The sequence below is a fragment of the Telopea speciosissima genome, chromosome 2 (assembly GCF_018873765.1).
Source record: "Telopea speciosissima isolate NSW1024214 ecotype Mountain lineage chromosome 2, Tspe_v1, whole genome shotgun sequence".
NCBI lineage: Eukaryota > Viridiplantae > Streptophyta > Magnoliopsida > Proteales > Proteaceae > Telopea > Telopea speciosissima.
The window spans coordinates 76,429,890-76,451,414 of NC_057917.1; the positions used below are offsets into that span (position 1 = coordinate 76,429,890).

Here is a 21,525-nt window from a genome sequence, read left to right on the forward strand (position 1 = left end):
AACACAGCCTAGGAGTATTTTCAATAGTTAATGAAGTTTTTGAAAGTTGATTTTTCAACCATTTTCAAAGCTACATATGATCGACATTATTAGAAGTGAGATTGAATTGATTATTTATTTTTTGAGGGTAGAAGGGAATTAATACAAACCTTAACCATGAACAAGGAAAGGAATGAATCCAATAGGGCACATATCCTACAAAACAGATCATTTAGATCGTCAGAGAAGAGAGATTAACACCGAAATGTCAGCAAATGAAATACAAATCACCAGATGAGTTGCCGAGAGAGCAGGAACTCCAGAGAGTACGTTTAACAGAAGAACAACCCACCTAAACTGAATAAACCGGACCCTGATTAGCCGGGTTTCTATTAATTTTTCTACCCCAAAAAAGAGGTAAAAAAAAAACCAAAAGACTACCAATATACTAATTTAATTCTTAAACAATAACGAAGAGAGTTGAAGTTGATGAGCAGCTTTTTATAAAAGGCCGTCTTGCATGGACTGGCCTGTTTCAAGCTGGGCCAAAATACACCAACTACACTTTCTAGGGATTAATGTCACAGTTTTGACAACTTATGAGAGAGCACTTGCCACGTGGCAAATTTAGGGCCGTGCAAAACAGTGAGTAACTATTTCGCAATCCTAAAAAAGAACTAAGAGAGGGGCCGTAACAGGTAATAATATATCAGCCCAGACCAAGAGCGGACCGAAACCGGTCTATTTCTGGCCCTTCCTCTTCCAAATATCACCAAACATCCGCAATCCGGCACCCTTCCTCTTGCCGCTTCCGAATCCATCTTCCAAATCGTCAGCCAGGAGAGGCGAACCCACGAAGCTGCCGGACCCATCATTCGCTCCGAAGCCGCTCCCGAGGTGCTTATCCACGGACACGCACGGGTCTGCAGCACTCTTTCCGTTTATCTCCAGTCCACCAGACAGTATCGCCGCAGCTGCGTCTGCTGCTTTCTTCCACTGCTCCGTCTGCACTCTCATCTTCTTCATCTCTGTCTCCAACATCGCTTTTGCTGCTTCCACTGTTTCAAGCTTTTTCTTCAACATGCACATGTTAATCTTAATCTCTTCAAGCTCTTCTCCAACTTTGGCCAGCTTCAAGTCATTTTCTTCTTCCTTCGCTAAAGCTGAGGCACCCTTCGCTGCTGCGTCCTTCACCTGCTTCTTCAGCCTCTCGTTCTCTTCTCTTGATAGCTCCAGCTCTTTCTTCTTCTCTAGCAAATTCTCATTTAGCGAATTGATTTGGTCTTTCAAGAGGGCTGAGTCATCAGATGACTGCTTCTCAGGCTCCGGCAACGGCGGTGTTTGTGGTGGTTCTACACAATCCTCCACTTTCTCTGTTTGATTCGCATCGTTGTCTTCTTCAGTCCCCATTTCTGTAAGCTCGAGCTTGAGGTCCGGCGTAGCTTTAGTTTCAACTGGGACTTTAAAGACGTCGGTGGACTCGTCTGGATTGCTGAGGTTTTTCACATTTGATGGCGATGATTCATAGACTTCCTGGGGTGAAAAAGGTTGTAAGTCTTCTTCCTTGCTGATCTCCTGGACGATTGGTTTCTGGACTTTCTTTTCAAGCTCTGCTTGAGCTTCTTTTTTGGCAGCTTCAGCATAAGCCAACTGGTCTTTAAGCTTCTTGAGCTCTTCCTGAGCTTGACCCAGTTAGGATTCTAAGTCGGCAATGCGGGTTCCCAGCTTCTTCTGCTGTAACGAGTCAAGGTGAGAGCTCCGCAGGGATCGCCAGTCTGCAACTCCCACCTTCGGGCTCCGATCGACTGTGGGTCGTTGATGATGCTGGTGATGATTCTGCGAGTCAGACTCAGACGAGCTCAAAATTCGCACAGGGAGTGGACCCCGGAGAGATTGCCCCTGGGGCAACTCCGACCCTCTACAGACGAAGCAAAGCACATTAAATAACCAACTATTCCGAAAGTTTAAAAAAATGAAAAAAAAAAAAGGATTTCTGTTCCACTTATTACGATGACTTTACAGGACATTTAAATCGGAATATTTCTGTTCTATCATGGCCGTTACTTTGAATAAGGAAAACCACAACCATCCATTACCAATTGGATTGGAACCACAGCGAACCAACTATCAAATCATCATAAACGCTTTATTGGAGGAGAAAGAAGAACCTAATAAATAAACAAACTAGTAGGAGAGAGAGAGAGAGAGAGAGAGAGAGAGAGAGAGAGAGAGAGAGCAGAAAAGCCTCTTCTCAGGAGGATTGTAAATGGATAATCGAAAATCCGAATTCCATTCAAATCTGTATCCGTTTAGGGATATTTGCATTCGATTAGAAATATTCAGAAAAATATTCAAATACTCTGATAAAAATCTGAGTTCAAATACTTAATTATAAAAAATTAAAAAAATAACGATTTTAAGGATTTTTGAAGATTTAATAGGTTCTAGAATATAAAGAAAAGAGAATCATGATCTAAAACTATGGATTGCGAGTGAATTGTATCCACTAAGGAGAGGAAGGTTTGGGTTACACAAGACAGAGGTGTAAACAATATCCATATTCGACTAAAAAATATTCGAATCCAATTACATCCAATCTGTATTCGAGCCGAACCGATCAGTTTACAGGTCTACAGTTCTCAGTGCCAAAATACGAAATACGGTTAGAAGGAACAAAGTACCAAAGAATCGAATCGTCATTTCAGATGAAGTTTACCGACCTCGATCGTGGCATCTGATCGTTCTTAAGCTCTCTCTGGCAAGCGGACCAGCAGAGTGGAAGAGAGGATAGGCGTTGAAACGGTCAGAGACACCGTACTACTCTCTCTGCAAAAAGCAGAGTGTATCATATAATAAAACGACAAGATCTTAGATATTTTAGAATATAATACAAATAATGTGAGATGACAACACATGAAATGAAAAATAAATAAATAAAAAATTGCAGAGGTAGGCACATGCTTTCAATTTTTGTGTCATGCAAAAAAATGGAAAAAAAAAGTTTTTATGGATGAAACGTGGCAAAATTATATGGAGTTAAAAACTTTATGGGAATTGCAGATCTTAAGAACTCCTTTCTAAAAGTGAAAATGTCCATATTAATGAACTCCATGTGTAAAAAGCTTTTGCAGTGAAGCGAATGCATTGGTCTAATATGGGAACTGGCAAAGAAGCTTTCCTGCCAACCTCAAAAGTAGGGCATGACCGTTCTACAAAGTCCTATAATCTGTAGTCTAGTCTTTACGATTGAGAACTCAACCTCAGTGTAGGAATCTCTGCTGCTCTCTGTTGTTCAATTACGAGCTATTTTGAATCTATAATAATGGAGTTTTCTCTTGTCACAATGAGCTTGATTTACAACGATATTGCAACTGAAGTGTTCGAAGAAAATCTCTCGAGTAAAATGAAGATCGGCGTATCGAGCGGATATAGGAGCTTATTTACAAGCATTCTCTCGAGTAAAATGAAGATCTCTATCGATTGTGATTAGTGTAAACTATTAAACAAGAATGAACAAGTAAGGAAAACATCTGGTAGCGATTCGAAGAAAATCGGAAGAGTTTAGAAGAACAAAACATCAAAACGATTCTAAGTTCGAGAAAAATATATAGCGGAAAAGAGATGGAGAAAGGAACATCTCATCTCCTTTCAGATCTTCGAGTATCGGCTAGTCTGCCAGGGATCAGAATCAGATCCAAAACCAGAACAGCATTGCCACTCCATAGTTTTTCGTGTGTAAGTTAAAACGCCAAAAGGTTCGAAGTTGATCTTCAATCAAGATTGGCAAGCGAATCCATAAACAGAGACCTCCAACTCAGAACATATCTCAATCAAAAGCTAGAAAAGAAATCCGCGGTACCTGAATGTGAAATCTAGCGTCGAAGAAGGAAATGCATCTACGAGAATGTCTTCATTCTGCAGAAACTTGGGAAAGTAGAGGACGAGATCAAGCCATCGAAGAAGCAAGTAAAGCTTAACAAAGACAACAGAAATAAAATTTTAAACTATTAAATGAAAATGTCAGATCAGAATCTCAGATGAGAGTGGGATTTCAATTTATAGCTGACAGCCTGACAAAAGGCGCTAAAATTAATTTTGAAACCCCATACCCAACATAAAGAACACAGCGTTCCACGAAATTACTTAAGCGTGCTTTAGTAGGAACTGTTTGTTTAATTTAATTTAAGGGCTTTATATAATAATCAATTAACATGAGAAGTTTCAAATTGAAGAACAGATATAATCCACTCTTCTCTCTCTCCTACAGTGACGGTACAGTGACCGTACGGTAGTGGTAGACTGTTTTTGTTTCTTACCCTAGAGGATTCCTAAGCGTTGGATCGGAATCTTTTATTTATGATTAATGAAATATTGTTTTGCTGGTTCTGCTACAAGTTTGCAGGTTGTGGTCCATGTAGTTACACAGAATAATGAATGACACGTGTTAAGATCTTGTGGGAATATTAGAGTCGGCTTCCTCACCACGTACGTGCAAGTGGACATACATCTGAGATATAACCACCGGTCTCTTTTTTGTCCTTTACAAGAAGAGTAGGAGGAGAAGGAAAAAAGGTATTTAATGAAAACAAAAAAGATAAGTGGTTATCTCTCACATGTGGTGCAGATGATCCATTTTTCATGATTCTCATAATTTCATCTTTTTGTTATTTTTTGTTTGTGAGCACTGTGTTTAGAATAAGGTTGCTCCATTGTGACCAAGAGATCATGGGTTTGAATCTTAATCTGTATATAGTCTTTCTAAAAAATGAGATTAAAGCTACACACATTATGACCTTCACCAAACCCCGCAATTGATGGAGTCTCATGTTTCGGGGGCGGTTTTTCTTTTTTTCTTTTTCTTGAAGCACGTTATCACCTAGAACGGTCTCAAGCACATGTAGTCCACGTGATACAATTGTGTTGGAAGTACATTACTGAGCCTTATGCCTCTATTATTGCTGATGATGGTAGGGAAGGTGTCTGTGCCTCTGTGGGCTCTCAATAGTATACATATCTCCTCAATTTGAAGGATTTCCACTTGGCTCTGTTTGTGTCAGAATAAAATTTTACTCCAAACATTTTACTTGAAAATTTTCAATTAAAAAAAATTGACGTGCAAAATTTTACATGTTGAAAATTGTTCTAATGATTGTTTGTTTTATAGAAAAAAGCATTGGAAAATTTTTCAACACAAAAAATTTTACATTGACAATGTAAAACTGAAACAAACGGTAAAAAAATTCCATATTGGAAAATCAGCTCCATTAAATTTTGTGGTCATCTGGGTTGTGTTTGGTAACGCTCAAAATAATTCATTTCTACACACTCACGAGTACATACAATCGGAAAAAATTACTTATGGGTCAAAAGTACTTTTTAAGAGTAAAATTTATACCCAACGCAACCCTCATTTACTGTTTAGAACTTTTTTAACCATATTTCAACATTTATTGACAACAAAAATCAAGGAGGTTATTAGATGGTTGGTTTGGTCCAGTTTAGGTCGCTTTTTCGGTTTCCTATATAATTTTGGTTCGATTTCTGACCTATAATTAGTCAATCTATAAAATCAAAACCACAACCGATATTCATCTAATCGGTCAATTTTGGAATCTTATCAGCTTCTCTTAACAATATCTTATTGGTTTATTATCGGTTTGGTTTCAGTTTTTCATCTATAAAAGGAAGATTTATTACAAATTATCCATTTTTATTGGTTTTTCTGGGTTTTAATCAGTTTTTTACCCCGGTTTCAATTACTCCTTGTCAGCCTCAGCGGTTGGTCCGGTCGAATTCATTTGGTCTGCTCTATTTCAATTTGATCCGATCAATCTTTTCGGTTGGCTTCCATTTTGACACCTCTAACCAAAATAAAGACTTGATGAAATGCATGTGGTTCAAAAATTGGATCAAAATTAGCCAATTCGACATAGAACCAATCGATCCTAATTCTGAGTAACCAAGTTTTGACTAAGTCAAACCACCTTTGAATGAGTCCAACTGATTTCAAATTAGAATCGATGGAGAATAGTCTTCTTCCTGATTCCAAGTTTTAAAAATCTTAGATGCATGGGGGTGGGGGTGGGGTGGATGATGAATTTAAGTTAAATTTTGTTTCTATTAGATTTAATCTAGGGTCCCTGTCCTCCAAGTCCAAGGCTCTAAGGATTTAATATGTGAGACCCACCTAGATCTATAGAATGTTTGGTCATGTGTTCAAGTCCTGAAAACAACTTCTCTAGAAACAGAAGGCTCCGTACATTTGATCTTCCTCAGAGGAGCCTTGTACAGTGGATACGGCCTAACACACCAATATCTATGGAATGGTTCATTCCTTTGGTTTCCCATACTTAAGATTGTCCCTATTGTATTTAGTATATGGGGCAAATATGTTTATCTTTTAGGTGGATTAGGACTTAAGCATGAAGGAAGGAAGACAGTTCCATGTGGAAACCCAAAGAGTGGTTAAAGGATGGAGGGTACAACATGTGAGGATTAATGGCTGGGATGGGCTCACATGCTTACCTTCTCCTTCCCTATGTATGTCTCTCAACAACTCCCAACTCCCAACTCCCAACTCCCAACCTCTTCCTCTTTAATATGTCTTAGTGAAAAAGTTTCCTATGACGCCAGTGTAATATCTATGGATCCGGCACCTCTCCCATGAGCGCGCTAGCCCAATGAGCATCCGACGACTAGGTTGATTGGCACACATCATTGAGCATGCACCGGAATGTGTGCTAGGCAGCCCAACCGTTGAAAAACTCATTGGGCAAATGCCTCCAAGGAGAGGAGTCGGTCCTTCACATGAGGTTTATGTTTCTCTTTTTTTTTTTTTTTTTTTTTTTTAAATTTCTTATCTTGATCATGTGGGTCCTATATGATTTGCTACCATTAGGGTGGTGTGGGAGATTCCCCTCTTAACTGGTGTCATGGTGAACCCTCCCTCTAGACCCTAATATCAAACTGGGAGTTCTCAGAACAAACAACATAGAGGAGTGCACCAATGAGGTGCGACAGCACAATTTCATTCATAAGAGGATAATAAGATCATTTCATATGAGGAGAAGAGAGAGGGTGCAAGCGTACCCTCCTTGGTGGAGAACCTCTTTCCTATAAAAAATACTAAATAAACCCATGCCCATGATCAGATTTTCCTATTTGTTGGGTTGGGTTACAAACTGCCCTACTTTTATCTCTCTACATTCTAGACCCGTTTGAGTTCAGATACTGTTAACCTAGCCATAAAGCCCCGATTTAAACCAAGTTAAAACAATGAAGAACTTGACTGGTTGGTTCAATTGGGTTTCTCGGTTCATGGTATTAGAGCTAGTTTTCTCTAGTCTTATTGCAGGTGTCTCCAGACCTATCCCCATTGAACCCTCCATGCGCAATTTTATTTTTGTCGACAAAAGTCACAAGCTTTTAGAAATTCTCGTACCTGCATTCTTATGTCCACTTAATAAAAAGCCATTCTTATTCGTTTGAAAGTCTTTATGGAGCTCTTCATGACCTGTGTTGTAAAATTTGACTTTATGACGAGTCCCAATAAAGTTAAATTCTCTATCCTTCGTAGAAGAGTATTCCATCACGATTAGCAAATGTGCCCTAAACTACTTCATCTATACACATAATCAAACCTAACATTTCCTTCTCATATGTAGACCGAGTTTGATTTTTCACCCTTTGTAAGGAAGGGAAAGGTTGTGTAAACGGGTGGCTTACCCAGCCTTTGTCTGTCTCTCTCCCACCCTCTGCATGCCTTCCTCGTTCCACCATCTCCATTGGGCACAGTCGCTAACTTACTTGGAGCTGCTGCATACCCAACCCTCTCCCTTTAAAGAATGACTAAAGTAAGCAATAGTGCAGCTACCTTGAATGATGAGCATGGACCTCCTACACCTAATGGATTAGGAGGATTCTCTGAATTTTTGTATTTTTGTATGGAGAACCCACCAATCATGGTTCTGGACGGTTCTGCAAGCGTTGATGTGACCTACATTACTACATCAATATCAATTGCAAATAAGAAATTGAGAGATTGAGAGAAGAGCTCCTGGTTAGCTTCCGCCGGTGACTCTTCCCTTAGAGAAATTAGGTAGATTCAGCAGTAACAGAATCCCTTTTTAACATATTCGTGAAGGGTACTAGCTATTTTGCCATTTACCCATTTTTGAATTTTTTGTGGTAACCAGTCAGCCCAAGGAGATCTGAGGTCCTCGCAGATCCTTAAATGACTTCGGGCTTTTTTAAAACCAAACCGAAACTGGTACACCCTTATTAGATCATGTTTTAGACTCGCTCATTGACACCTATGGCACTGGAGTCATGGATGAGAAGGGCTAACCCTCTTCCATTCTTTATTTCATTTCTTTTCTTTTCTAAATACTTTGTTCTTTTCTTTCTTTCAAATGAAGATAACTGCAGATGTTTGATTAATCGCACTTGACTCCCATGCATGGTGTCTAGTCGAATGCCCCAATGAAAGAATTTCTTGTTAGGCATGTGAGCAAATTTCACACATCAATTTTAGTCAAGATTCCAACAGCAAATGGAAATAAGAGATCAATGTTCAATTCATGGAAGGCATGTGCACAAATTTGATGTCTGACAAATCCACACTATCCTCCAAATGGTTAATCCAAGTGGGGCTTTATCCAAGAATTGGACTGTCCACATCAACCATGCACAAGGTAGAAATAACAACCCAACCAAGAGAATCCTCCTTAGTAGTGCTCACCTAGAGAAACCCTTGCCACCTAGTTGAGACACAGAAGAAAGAGGGAGGGGGGGGGGGGGGGGGGCGGTTGTTGTAATGGAACCAATGTCAGTGACCTGCATACTAGATCACTAAGCCCACAAATGAGGCTGGATGAACCTTTACGCCTTCATAGCTCTCCATACTATTTCATAATTTTTTTTTCAGCCCAGCATGTTCTATGAGATCCTCTGTATGTTGTTTAGTTCAGTCTCTCAGTTGCAGATTCTCCTTTTTTCTCTTTCCCTTTCCCTTCCAGCTTGTTCAATGAGATCCTTTCACTCACTATATGTTGTATACTTCACACTCCGTCTCAGTTTCAGATTCACTTGTCCCTCTTCTCTAGAGGATGGGGTGGGTTTTTTCCTTTTTGGGTGTGTGTGTGTGTAGGAATGTGGGGAGGGTGAGATTATTACATGATTCTGATTCATGCGCCTAAGAAACTTACATCAACTCAAAACAAACTTTCCATCTTTACATCTATATACGTAGTAACAACAGGAACAGGATGAAAAAGACCTCACCAAGTGGGTGAGAGCAAATGAATGGTAACTTGAGCAAAAGCAATTTGACCCCTTGAGCACTTGGTCTTGCTCAAGCCCCTGATAGAATGGGGAGAGATTGAAAGGGCAGGAGTAGTACAAGGGGGGTAAGAAAGCCACCAATGGGTAGCTTCACCAGCTAAAACCATGCCAATCCTTGAGTACTCGTTCTTGCTCGAGCTTCTGCTAGTGAAACAGCCATTGCCAGCATCATCTGCTCATCAAAACTCTCAGGCATGACAGCCCCCGTCATGTTAGGCTGAAACCGGTCATCCATACCATCCTGTAGAGAAGATCCACCTCCCCCTGCATCTACTGTGGCATCTGAGCCGGCATAGCTAGTCCCTGCCTCAGCAACCTCTGACCCATGCTCTATTCCCCACTCTCCCTCCTCCCTTGACACTGCCCTTCCACTGTCCGGTGAGACATCGATCCAGCTGCCTGAAGGGTAATTATCTGCCATTCTCTCTGTTCCATTGGATGACATTCCAGAAGCTGTGACCACGCTGAAAGCTCTAGAATTTCCAACATCATTAGTGGAGGGATTGCCATCCATATGCTGACGCTCAGCAAGAGCAGCAATTGCACAAGCAAGACCACCAGATGGAGACGATGCTTCAGCCAATGGAACCATTGCTGGAGAAGCATAATGATCTCTGGTGACAAACTGCTCTGTGGGTGTAGCAGCAATAGGAGTTGGATGTCTCTGAGCATCATTCACCTGTACATTTGTTTTTCCGCAAGATTTCTGTGAGATTAAATGAAGCAGGATTAGGGGAAAAAAACTGAGAAGTTGTAAAATTGGTCTATGCATAATTTTATCAGAAAACACCATTAATTTGTAAAATTGGTTTAAGTATGCCACCTAGGCACTATAAATTGTATTACGAGTGGTAGTGGTAGCAATAACAGTAGCAGACTAATACTAGTTTACAATTAGGATTTCCAAACATAGTTCCTTCTAAGTCCCATATATCCTGAATATTGTCTCAAAACTTCCAAAAACAAACGTAAAGATCATCAATGGCCATTACCCAATCTGACTCATCTGCTTAAAAGACATGAAGTTGACAGATGGATGCCCAGGAGATATCTGTATCATAATAGGAAGGCCATTTCCAAGTGCTTAAAGAAATATATCTTTTAGTGGAAAACACAACCTGCTAAGTACCCTAGCAGATGAATTATCTGAATCTGGGATCAATAGACCTCATCTATATATCAAGTCCTATCCTATGATATAGTGGGTTGTCTTCATGTATTGCTCTGACCCAAGAACCCAGTCCCTTCTGTTGTAATACTATATCATCAATAGCCGGTAGCCCACTTTGTTTTCAATACGGTGAAGCTGAAACAATTGCAGTCAAGCTTCTTCACAGAAAATCCTGGATTTAACAATACACTAATTTTGAACCCTTCAAATGCAACAGATGGGATACAAGCCATCTATTTACTCAAATTTGCCATTCCCTTTCTGGTGCCACAATGGGCACCAGAAGTAATCATGGTTTATGGTCATTGACACCAAATTTTCATGCAGAAGAGCTTCTGAATTAACAATCTGCCAAGGTTTCCAAGCAAATCAATATGTATCCACGTTTGGGGTGAAGCATTGACTAGTTGTAACCAGGTCAAACTGAGCCTATTCATCGGCAAAAGGATACAACGATTACTTTAAATCAAGGAATAGTATATAAAAACTACAATAGCGCAACGAAACAGAAGATGTTAAATTCTTAAAAACCAAAAAAAGGGAACACAATATTAACACACCCAAAGTAGTGAATTCCAACAGCAAAACAATACAATAATTACAATATTTTGGCATCTGAATGCCCAATGCAAGGATTTAGACAAATATCAAAAAAAATAACAAAGTCAAGAGCTAGCAGTCACAGTTATACGTAACCATTTTGCTGGTAGCACTCACTCCTGCATGAGGCAATCAGTCCATGCTCCACAATGCCTACATAGTTTGCTTAGATGTCGCCTGGGCAATGTTCTGATTACAATGTAACTAGCTGTTAAGAATCACAGAGGGAAGAATTTTCATCGTTCTACAAGAATCTGCTCCATTTGAGCTTGCTGGCCAGCCATGTCCAGGTAAATAGTGCAGGAGAGGATGCATACAAAGATAGATTCCAGAAAGAATTCTTGGTAGAACAAAGGAAACCCATAAAGCCTGAATTATTGAGATAGATCAAATAGTTACAGAGAAGGATGCAATTGATTCATAGGCAAGAAAGGGTGGTATTGGTAGGGAAGCATGGACTTATCGCTTCATAGAGTTCCCCTGAATGATCCACTCCCTTTGATTCTGAGGGGGGAGGTCCCTAACAAGTGATCCAACTCCAGATTTGATTCTTAGGAGGGTCCCTAACACGTGAGCTACTCAATCACCGAAACAATAGACTTGCAGAAGTCATAATCATGTATGGCAGGTTGGCAACCAGAGTTCTAATTCCAACTACAGAAAATAGAGAAGTGAAGCCTAACCTGAGTGGGAGACAACTCAAAAAAGGAAAGCCACTAGATCACCAAAATAACAGAATTGCAAGGAGCAAAGAAATTCTTGTTTCACTAGAAACTTCAAGAGAGTTAACTGGGAGAAATATCCAGAGTCTATTTAGGTAGTAGCAAATACTGAAGAAAATCAAGCTACACCCTCAAAAATACATAGCTGCAAGTTAAAAGAAAATCAACCCTTCAATTCATTGGATGGGTCCCATATGTTCTGGAACACATTTTGTGCAGCAAGCTAACCCCAAACAAATAATATTAGGTCGCCCCTGCTACAGAAGCTAGAAGAAGAAAGCAGAGTTGGATTCTCACAGCACCACTATGCGAAGGGACAATTTAAGGAACAAGAGTCAAACATGAAGTGGACGTCATACTACACAACACAAACAGAGACGGGAGGGATCTCACTACGGAACTGCACAGCAAAAAGTCTAGCAGGAGTAGCAGCTAATCTCCTAGGGTCCAGCACCCTTGCATTTAAGTCTCCCAAATGATAATGCTAGTCTTGGTTGACAACTGGTTTTAACCATGAAAATATGGTGCAGAAACTCAGTGGACGGGGCCACACATCCTAAACCTATTGGCTACAGTTTACCTTCTATTTTGGGTGTTGAGCCATATTCTAATTCGTTTACAATGAGTAAATTGCAGTGTCTCTAGTCAAATCGAAGGTGAGTCCATCTTTCTATCAGCTTATTTCAGCATGGCTCTCCTCATTCCCCTTTATTTTCTAATTCGTTTACAATGACTAATATTGAGCTGCTCTGAACTGATCCAGATCAGAATTGCCAAGAAATGATTGGAGACCCCACACTAATTAAATCCTCAGCATTGCCAGAGGACTTCCAAGAATGTGAAAACTTTAGCTTCTTCCATAAGGTGATATAGGCCTTATTAATCTATAGATTGTTGGCTTGCAAATCTGATCTTTGAAACCCATACAAACACCAAAGGTGACAATATCTATTGACAATATCGCATCAGCATCATTGTTATGATTGAGAGCATCGGAAGAAACACTAGCTCACTTGCAGCAAGACTTGCAAGTAGGGTAAGCTCTGCTGCCAGAAAAAACCAGCAAGTCTATAAGATCATGGACTTCTTTTCACACTGTACTACTGGCAATTTGTTTTTCATGACAAGCAAAACCTCAAAGAAAAGTGACCAGGTTTAACAACTACTCTTTATTTCCACCAGCAGTTTGTGAGCTCACAAAACTAAAAGCACCAAATCTATTCATGTATCTTCTGTTAATATTCTCCATTTTGTAGCCACCAGTTGCATTATGGTTATTTAACACAGTAGTCTAAGATATGAAGATTACACCTTAATGTCAAACAATGTATAAACCCAAAATGTCAAATAGACAGATCACTTCCTGATGGATCAAAACCCAAAAATTCATGATCACCTGACGATCCAAAAGTAATGTATAAACTAGTGCATACTTGAAGGTTCAACAGATGTGGGAGCATCAGCTAAAAGAAATAAACTCATCTCTTGGATGGTTAGGTACATTTTCATTCAATTTGTTCTTTAATTCTACTTTTTTTGGAAGTTTGGAACACAGTTCAATAAAATTAGGAAAATCAGCTCAAAGAATAAACTCAACTATTGGAATGTCAGGTTAAATTAATTCATAATATTTTTTCTTTCTTTCTACATATGCATTTAGATGATCTGTGGCCAGAGAACAAGCAAAAATGGGCATATAAGGAGGCAGAGTTCCATGAAAAATTGATGAGGCCCCATCCCAAATGGATTTGCATTATTGAACTGGTTCAGTAATTCTGAATGACTTATGATCTACAGCTCAATTTTTAATCCCACTCAGATAAACCTTGCAAATGAACTCAAAAAATGTAACTACGCTTTTACTCTGAAGATTATTCCAAAAATTACAACAAAAAAAAGAGGTTCCTCAAAATCTCAGGAAAAACAACAGTGCACAAGTTTTTGTAGATGAAATATGTTACAAATGGTTTCAAATTTGATATCTATGTGTGCACATTAGCTATCCTGAACATCACCTGAATGGAAAGCCAGATTGCTTCCATGACCATTATATCCTCCAGATCCATGTCAAATTCATCTTCCCTGCATTTTGTGCCAAATACAAAATAAATCTCCACAAGAACCAAAATAAGTAACTCCTCAAACAAATCTATTACATAATATGAAGGCTATATGGCATCACAATATAAAAGTTGATTTTACAAGTAAATACAAGCATACAACAATGGTAACTAGAAATCCACATCACAGAATGCTCATCACTACTTTCTAATCACATGTCCTGTTCAGGTTTTATACAACTTGACAATTCCAGGATAGTGATGCAGTATAGTCTATGAATTAAACAGAACGAGGATTTCATAATTGCATGAACAAATAATCCATGTCAGAGAATACAACCGTATAAGCATTAACATCTTGTAATTGATTCGAAAATTGATGTTCAATGAACCACCTTATCTTCACTTTCCTCTCCCCTTCTTCTAATGTGTGAAAGCCTTTCATTTACTTCCCTCCCAAATTGACAAGGATACCATAGAAGGCAAAATCCTATAGTGCTCTCCTTTCACATTGCAGTCAACCCCGCAAACACCTCCTTGAAATAAACACCACATAGGAACAGAAATTCACACTAAAATCCCATATGAATTTGTAAAAATGAAACAAGTGACTCGTAGACTCATCGCCCTCTATACAAGTCATAAACATGTGTTTCATTTTCTTCCCTTATAATAGAATGATCAACTGTTTAAATTTTGTCTAAGGATGCATTCCATTGAAACAAGCATACTTTAGAGAACCTATAACTTTTAGTGGACTAATAAATTTAGTTTTCATCACTAAGGCAACACCTCATAAAGAAAGGTAAAGCTGCAGAGGATCATCAGCATAGCCTCCCAACTACTTCCACAGGGATGTATTCATTGCCTTACAAAACCTAAAGAATGGACTTTTCCAGGTTCAAATATTAGTAATCAAATACATCAATAGAGACATTATAATGACCACACAACCACAACTAAAAGATATTGAAGACTGAAGAGGTCATTGAATTCCAGCCCACCTAGGAGTACAAAGGTTGGTATCTGAATCTGAAGTGTTTAACCAGACAGGATGATACAGTGAATACAATTCTGCGGCCTTTGGAGAGGTACACCTCCTGAATCGCTCTTACCACTAAATTCTGTACATCTTAATCTCCAAATTTGCCCAATGAGAAGCCCAACTTTGACAGTAAGCATCATCCAACTCTATGACACAGATCACAAGATGACTAACTAACACCTAACGAATATTTATAGCTAGCAATTTGATGAATTTGTTGATCTCTAAATCAATATAATTTACAGCATTTATTCATTTATTCATTTTACTTTTTATGAATCAAATTTTAAAATAAAAACATTGGTTTCTGTAATGGTAAATCCTAATTTTTCTAACTATAGTAAGTCTTATAATATTGTTTAATAAATTTGGCTTTTCTTAATTAATAAGATTATTTGGTTGAATTGGAAAAAAAAACAATTCATTGTAATTAGGGTTTTCTTACGGTCTATAGTAAAACCCAGTTTCACCAGTTATAGTAAGCATTAAGTTACTATTCATAGTATTTTACCAGACAAGAAACTTACCATTAATAGTAACTTTTATATTGGTGGGGGGGGGGGACTTAAGAGTGCTTTATGGTTTAACTTATAATGTTAGTTTTTCCAAGTTGGAATACATGTGATTAAAGTATCGGTTTGAGTATGATTATTAAGTAAATAGTGTTGCAGATTAGTGATTCTTGCTGTTCCTAACTTCTTTTCTTGCTTTTAATTTTTTATGTGTATGCTACCAGATCAGAGATTTATCTGCCAGTTCCTATGTTTCTAGCAAAATAATTAGAACCTTGATAATTTCTCAGCAAAGGCATAGGAAATCCAATGAAAGAATTTACACAATGATAAATTGAAAGAAAATGATCATCGACAGAGCAAGAACGTCACATACCTGTTCTGCCTAGAACGTGAAGATTGCATAATTGAAGGTACAACACATGAATCCTGAGAAGACATCTCATCGTCTTCCACAGGGAAATGAAACGATGGCACTGTGGTACATAAATCAAGTTATACCACCAGAACTAAAGTTTCTAGTAGATGAGATATTAATAATAAGAAATCAAATGAATGCTGGGTAAAACTGAAAGTGATCTTACACGCTGCATCCTGATATTCAACGTCTGCTGGAGCCATAACCCTGCTGGAGGAACTCATCTCTTGTCTTCTCTGCATTCTCTCTTCTTCCTCTTGAAGCTCCTGCTGCCTCATCCTTATTTTTGCTTCTATAACCCGCTGCTCTTCCTGAAATAAAAGCAGTACAAAGATCTACAACATGCACTAGCAATGGAGAACTTTGAAAGCTCCACAAGGATAAAACAATCCATTAAAATTTCCTTACAACTTGCTCCATGCCCTTTTCTTCTTTTGACCTCATTCCACGATACTCCACAGCATAATTAGAGGTTTTGCAAAAGGGGCATCTTCGTATGGTTAAGTATAAAAAAGAAAATTATCATTAAGATTATAAAACAAATCACCCGTAATTGGACATGGAAGATGTGGGGACATCTGCAGCAAAAACATGAACAGTTGAAACTCAAGAAAGTATTCAGATTCAACAGGCAAAGGATACTGTGTTGGACGAGTTGAATGAGGAGGCTTCATCTGCAGAAAGCACTCTGGCAATGAACACGCTATCAAGACTTAATTCACATTTCAACAAATATTTAAGAAACATTTGGAAAGCTAGAACTAGATTAGGATGGCATACCTGTACAAATGCCTTTCATGCAGCATCTCGAGCGATTCAGACTCGGGTAATACTAAAAGAAGACAAGTACGATCAAAATGGTTTCATTAGAGTGGTTTCACTATAAAACTCACAAGAATTCCCAATTGCAAACCAGCATCCGATATAAGGCCTGCAGCATGTCTTTTGTGACATCCGGAAAAAACTAAAATTGCATGGAGATTTGGAAAAAGACGACAAACGAATTTACTAACCAAAAAACAGATTGGACATTCTTCGAGATCGAAGGCGCAGTCTTCGTCCCCGGGGTAACATGGAGCCAACTTGGAGTCAAGAATGAGTTTCCTCAGCTTCTTATGATCGACATCCTTGTGTTGATACAACCCCTGCGGCCTTGTATACTTCTCATCGACCATCTGCCGCCTCTTACCCAACTTATTCCCCATAGAGAAAGAATAACGAAAAACACCTCTTTTCAGCCTTTTTTTCCTAACGCTCCCAAACCAAATTAACGACTATACCAACAGCTTTGAATTCCTTCCCAAAAATACCCCAACACAGTCCACTCATAATTACAAATCCTCTTCAATTTGAAACACACTAAAAGTCACTAGTCAACGAACTCAGTCGAACGAACTAAAAACCAAACCCTAGCGCTCAAAACAGAACAAAATCCACCACAAAAATCCCGTCTTCGACTCCCATTAATCCGAAACCACTACAGCAAAACCTCATCATACCCTGCAAGTCACCAAAAACCACACCAAGTGAACTCAACAAACATACAACCTCAATTCCCCTCCCAAAAAAACAAAAAAAAATCAGAGAATTAAACGCACTAATTGAAGAAAAGCAGTGCTTCAAACTATTTAACCACGAAATCAAACACACAAACCAAAGATTGAGCTAGAAAATTAAACGAATTCCTCCTAGAGATCCTTGAACCATAAGATAAACCGTTACCATTTGCAGTCTCTGATTCGACAGAATCCAGACCGACGATGATTTCGATGCAAGAATTCTTCGAGAGAGAATTCAGAAATTATTGGAGATCGAGAAGATTTGCCAACAGGAACAGGCACAAGATCAGAACTTTCTCAGAAGAAACAGTAGTAGATAACCTCTGACCTCTCCCTCTATTTCTATATAAATTTCTCTTTTCTTCTCTCACTTCATCTCTGATTCTTTTGTTTTCTTTCCGGTTTCTGTACTCTCTTCGGCGAGACACGAGAGACACTTTAAAAAAACGAAAATAAAGATCGAGCCAGGGATGGCTGAAAAGAAGCAAAAGACGCAGCAGAGATAGAACAGTACGAAATGGTAGAGTAGTAGACCGGGTAAGAATCAGAAAAACTCAAAATACGAAAAAGGGTCTATGGATTCCATTCAATTACTGGAATGCCCTGTTTACCTCAGAACAAAGAATGGAGTATGATGACGTGTAGATATATATGTCCACGTGGATTGTCGGGAAGTCAGGTGGTGGACCAAGTTTTGTATGTGCACTTTGGAGAATACACGTTTTATGATAAAGCGTAGTGCGTAACCGTAGCGTCAACCATCAACGAAGTATAATGACGTAAAGACCCTTATATTGCCAATATATATATGTAATAATGTAATATCTTTACGTCTCTTTTGCAATGATTGTGAGTGTGGGCCCTATCAAAAGAGAAAAAAGTCAATAAAGATATTGTGGATCGTCTCCGGGCTTGGCAATCCCACGTCAGGGATTGGGCTGGACTTAGGGTGTTGGGGATGTCGTACACGGATGTTATTGGGCCCAAAAAAAAGGCTTTATTATTTTTTTTGGGGGAAAATGTTCTCTGTGGGGCACAGGCCACGCCCCCACTAGGGAAATGTCCTCCCTGCCCTGAGATAACAGTCCACGCTCTCATTTGCTGCCTCATGCACGTGGCTCTTGCACTCCCCACAGAGAATACTCCTATTTTTTTTTTTGGATGCAATTTTCTGTTCGAGAGTATGGCCTACACCTTTTATCAAAAAAAAAATAGTATGGCCTACACCAATATTCCAATGTGTTTATCTCTCCTCCTCAAAACAAGGTGGGTAGAGGTGTCTTTTTACGTAGAGAGGAGAGAGATAGGCTCATGAGAGTGCTGACGTAGGCTATAGTCCTAGACAAAGTTCTTTCTTTTTTTTGGGGGGGGGGTGTTGGGGCTAGGAGAGGTTTGTTTGAGCAAACGGCATAGGCGAGGTGAGCGCACCAATGAGGAACAATGGAACAATATTGTAGACAACAGTAGAGAGGTCATTGTATATGAAAAAGGAGAAAAGAAGGTGTTAGCCTACCCTCAACCTTTCCTCTTATTTTCTCTTTGGAATGGTTTTCTATCAAGCTGCATGGTCATTGCACCAGCACAGAGGCCAATGGGTTCACGTGCACCGGGATCAAAGGGGAGGATGGGGTAGTCATTTCACTGCCCCACGTGAGAAGACATAGAGGATGCTGCGGGGAGAGTGATATTTTTCCCCTCTTTTTTTTGTTGAAAAAAAAAATCTAAGCTTTGATTTGGTTTGCATTTAAAAAGAAGTGAAATCAATTTTAACAAAATGAAAGTTTTATAAGGGAAAATGTTTTCTAGGGGAACGTAGGCCACGCCCAAACATAGTGGGGGCAATGACTACCCCAACCCCATGAATGGCAGAAATCCCACCCCCGAGATGCCAACGTAGGCTCTCATTGGCTATCATGAGCACGTGGCCCCTAAGCTCCCCTACAAAGAACGCTTCCCCGTTTTATAATTATGATTGTGTAGCCTACCTAAAACTTTTTACCATACTTAGTAGTAATATTTTTATGATGAAAAGGATTCTATCTCTGAGTATGGCGCTTGCACCCAAATACTAGATGGAACGAAATGATCCCCTTACAACCCATGAAAGGCAAAATTTCGCCTCTGTTAATGCTTGTGCACACCCATTGGCCCCTGTGCTAGTGCAAGGGCCAAGCTCCCCATACTGGGAACGTGTTCCCTATCTTAATATATAATATTTATTATATTTTTCAAATAAAAAGAGTTGACTGTGAAGTACAATAAATTTAAGAGAAAGGGTTTTCTTACAATCGGCAAAGAGGAGTGCACCAGTGAAGTGAGATGGAACGGTTTTATATATATATATATATAAGAGAGAGATAGAGAGAATATGCTAATGTATGGTGTACCCTCCCTCAACAGTTCCGATAATCTTTTTCCAAAATTTAAAAAATCTGTTAGAAATGTTTTATAATTAACTGCACAATCATTGAAGGTAATGATTACAAAAATTTCCATTATAGTATTGATTTGATTTCCCTTCTCTTTATTTTGCTTGCAATGAGACTAAGTACCATACTTGGTAGTCACAATGTTTATTTATATATTAGAAAAAAAAAATTTGTCATCACCTGTCATTGGGCATACATAGGTGGATCCATGTTATGGAGGACCTCAAATCCCCTCCGACCTCGTCAAAAGTGAGTTCAATTTGACAAAAAATTATGTAAATGTCATTGTATTCTAATAGAATGAAAATGACTTACTTGTAAGTAATTTTATATGAATTTTTAAACCCGTATTTTAATCACTTTCCATGCTTGTTTAAGTTTTGAAATTTGACCTAAGTTCACTTATTCCATTGGTCTATCTACATGTGTGCCATATGCCAAGTGGTGACGAATCTATATATTTTTCGATATATAATTGAGATATACTTGTAAATACTTACAAAATATGGAAAAATATGTCTGACGTATTTATGTTTGGCAAAATATGGAACATTTATACAATGTGCATTCTTTTTTTTCTTTTTTCTTTTTTTCTATAAAAACATCATTTTCAAAACAAAATTTAGATATATGAGAAAAAGAACTCTGTTCGAAAGCGTGCATGTTGCACTCAAACGCAGATGGGGCCAAAACGATTGTCACATCCCCATGAAAAGTGAAAATTCTACCCCTATTGATACTTCTATGTATGAGCCCTTGGCCCACACATTGGCGTAGGACCATGCTCTCAGAGAGCACGTTCCCAAAATATAAATATAAGAAACAACCAGGTATATGGGTTACGTGGTACATCTCACACACACGTAGACCCATGGTCACATGTGGGTACAAGCAATGAATAATTAATATTGTAATAAGTTGGTAGGAAGTGGTAAAAGATTTGGGAAAGAAAGTTGAGGGTAGATGTTTGAGGCTAGTGTATAGTAGAACCAATGAATTTTTTTTTTTAAATCAATCAAGAATCCAAGATAGATGAATTTGATTTATTGGAGGATTTAATGGGAAAAAAATGTTTGTATGATTAGATGTTCCTTTTATTTTTTATTCTTTAGGTATAAAAAACTTCATTGGAAACACAAACAAGAGGTTCACCAACTCATACAGCCAAGAGTGAAAAGATCAAACAAGAGGAGGTCATCAGACTCTGAAAAAGTAAAAACAGGAGTCTCATGAACTAGCTAGCATATGTTCCTATCCCTATTAGTTTAATTGATAGACAAAGACTTTTGGTTAATATTATCTTTTTATAGGTAGGAGAATGGTTCATATTTTACCAAATAACTGCTTTTTTAGAGATTAAACCATGCAGTAGATGACCTGATCTCTAATAAAAGGGTATTGGTGGAATGAGTTTAAGTATTCAATTGGTAAAAAGTTAAGTGTGACATTTGAGTTGTCTACCATATAACTATAGGACATGCACTAGGTTATGTACCTTTCCAACAACTTTTCTTCCCATATAGAGTTCTCTCTCTCTCAAGCAAGATGTTGATGGAATGATCTTGACAAAGAGGAAGAAGAGAGAGATTAGAAGAAGAAATATCTTCCCCTTACTTCTTTCTTTTAAGATGTTGATGGAATGATCTTGACAAAGAGGAAGGAAGGAAAGAAATAGAGAGAGATTAGAA

At 38.6% G+C, this 21,525-nt stretch overlaps 1 protein-coding gene and 1 pseudogene across 2 annotated transcripts; both read right to left on the reverse strand.

The window, feature by feature from the left end:
* Positions 1-598: 598 nt before the first annotated feature.
* Positions 599-7,764, reverse strand: LOC122651131 (annotated as a pseudogene).
* Positions 7,765-9,186: 1,422 nt separating this feature from the next.
* LOC122652183 (E3 ubiquitin-protein ligase DA2L-like) lies at positions 9,187-17,867 on the reverse strand. 2 transcript variants are annotated; one of them, XM_043845859.1, is made up of 9 exons: positions 17,572-17,867; positions 16,863-17,349; positions 16,630-16,681; positions 16,492-16,537; positions 16,258-16,339; positions 16,016-16,160; positions 15,808-15,907; positions 13,830-13,896; positions 9,187-10,027 (listed from the first exon to the last, which is right to left on the reverse strand). In XM_043845859.1, exons 2-9 carry the CDS (start codon positions 17,052-17,054, stop codon positions 9,419-9,421), a joined length of 1,293 nt encoding a protein of 430 aa, XP_043701794.1. In that variant the 5' UTR covers positions 17,055-17,349; positions 17,572-17,867; the 3' UTR covers positions 9,187-9,418. The 2 variants fall into 2 exon arrangements, with proteins under 2 accessions (XP_043701794.1, XP_043701795.1); XM_043845860.1 differs by having other exon boundaries at positions 9,187-10,000; positions 17,572-17,865.
* Between the last annotated feature and the right edge of the window lie 3,658 nt (positions 17,868-21,525).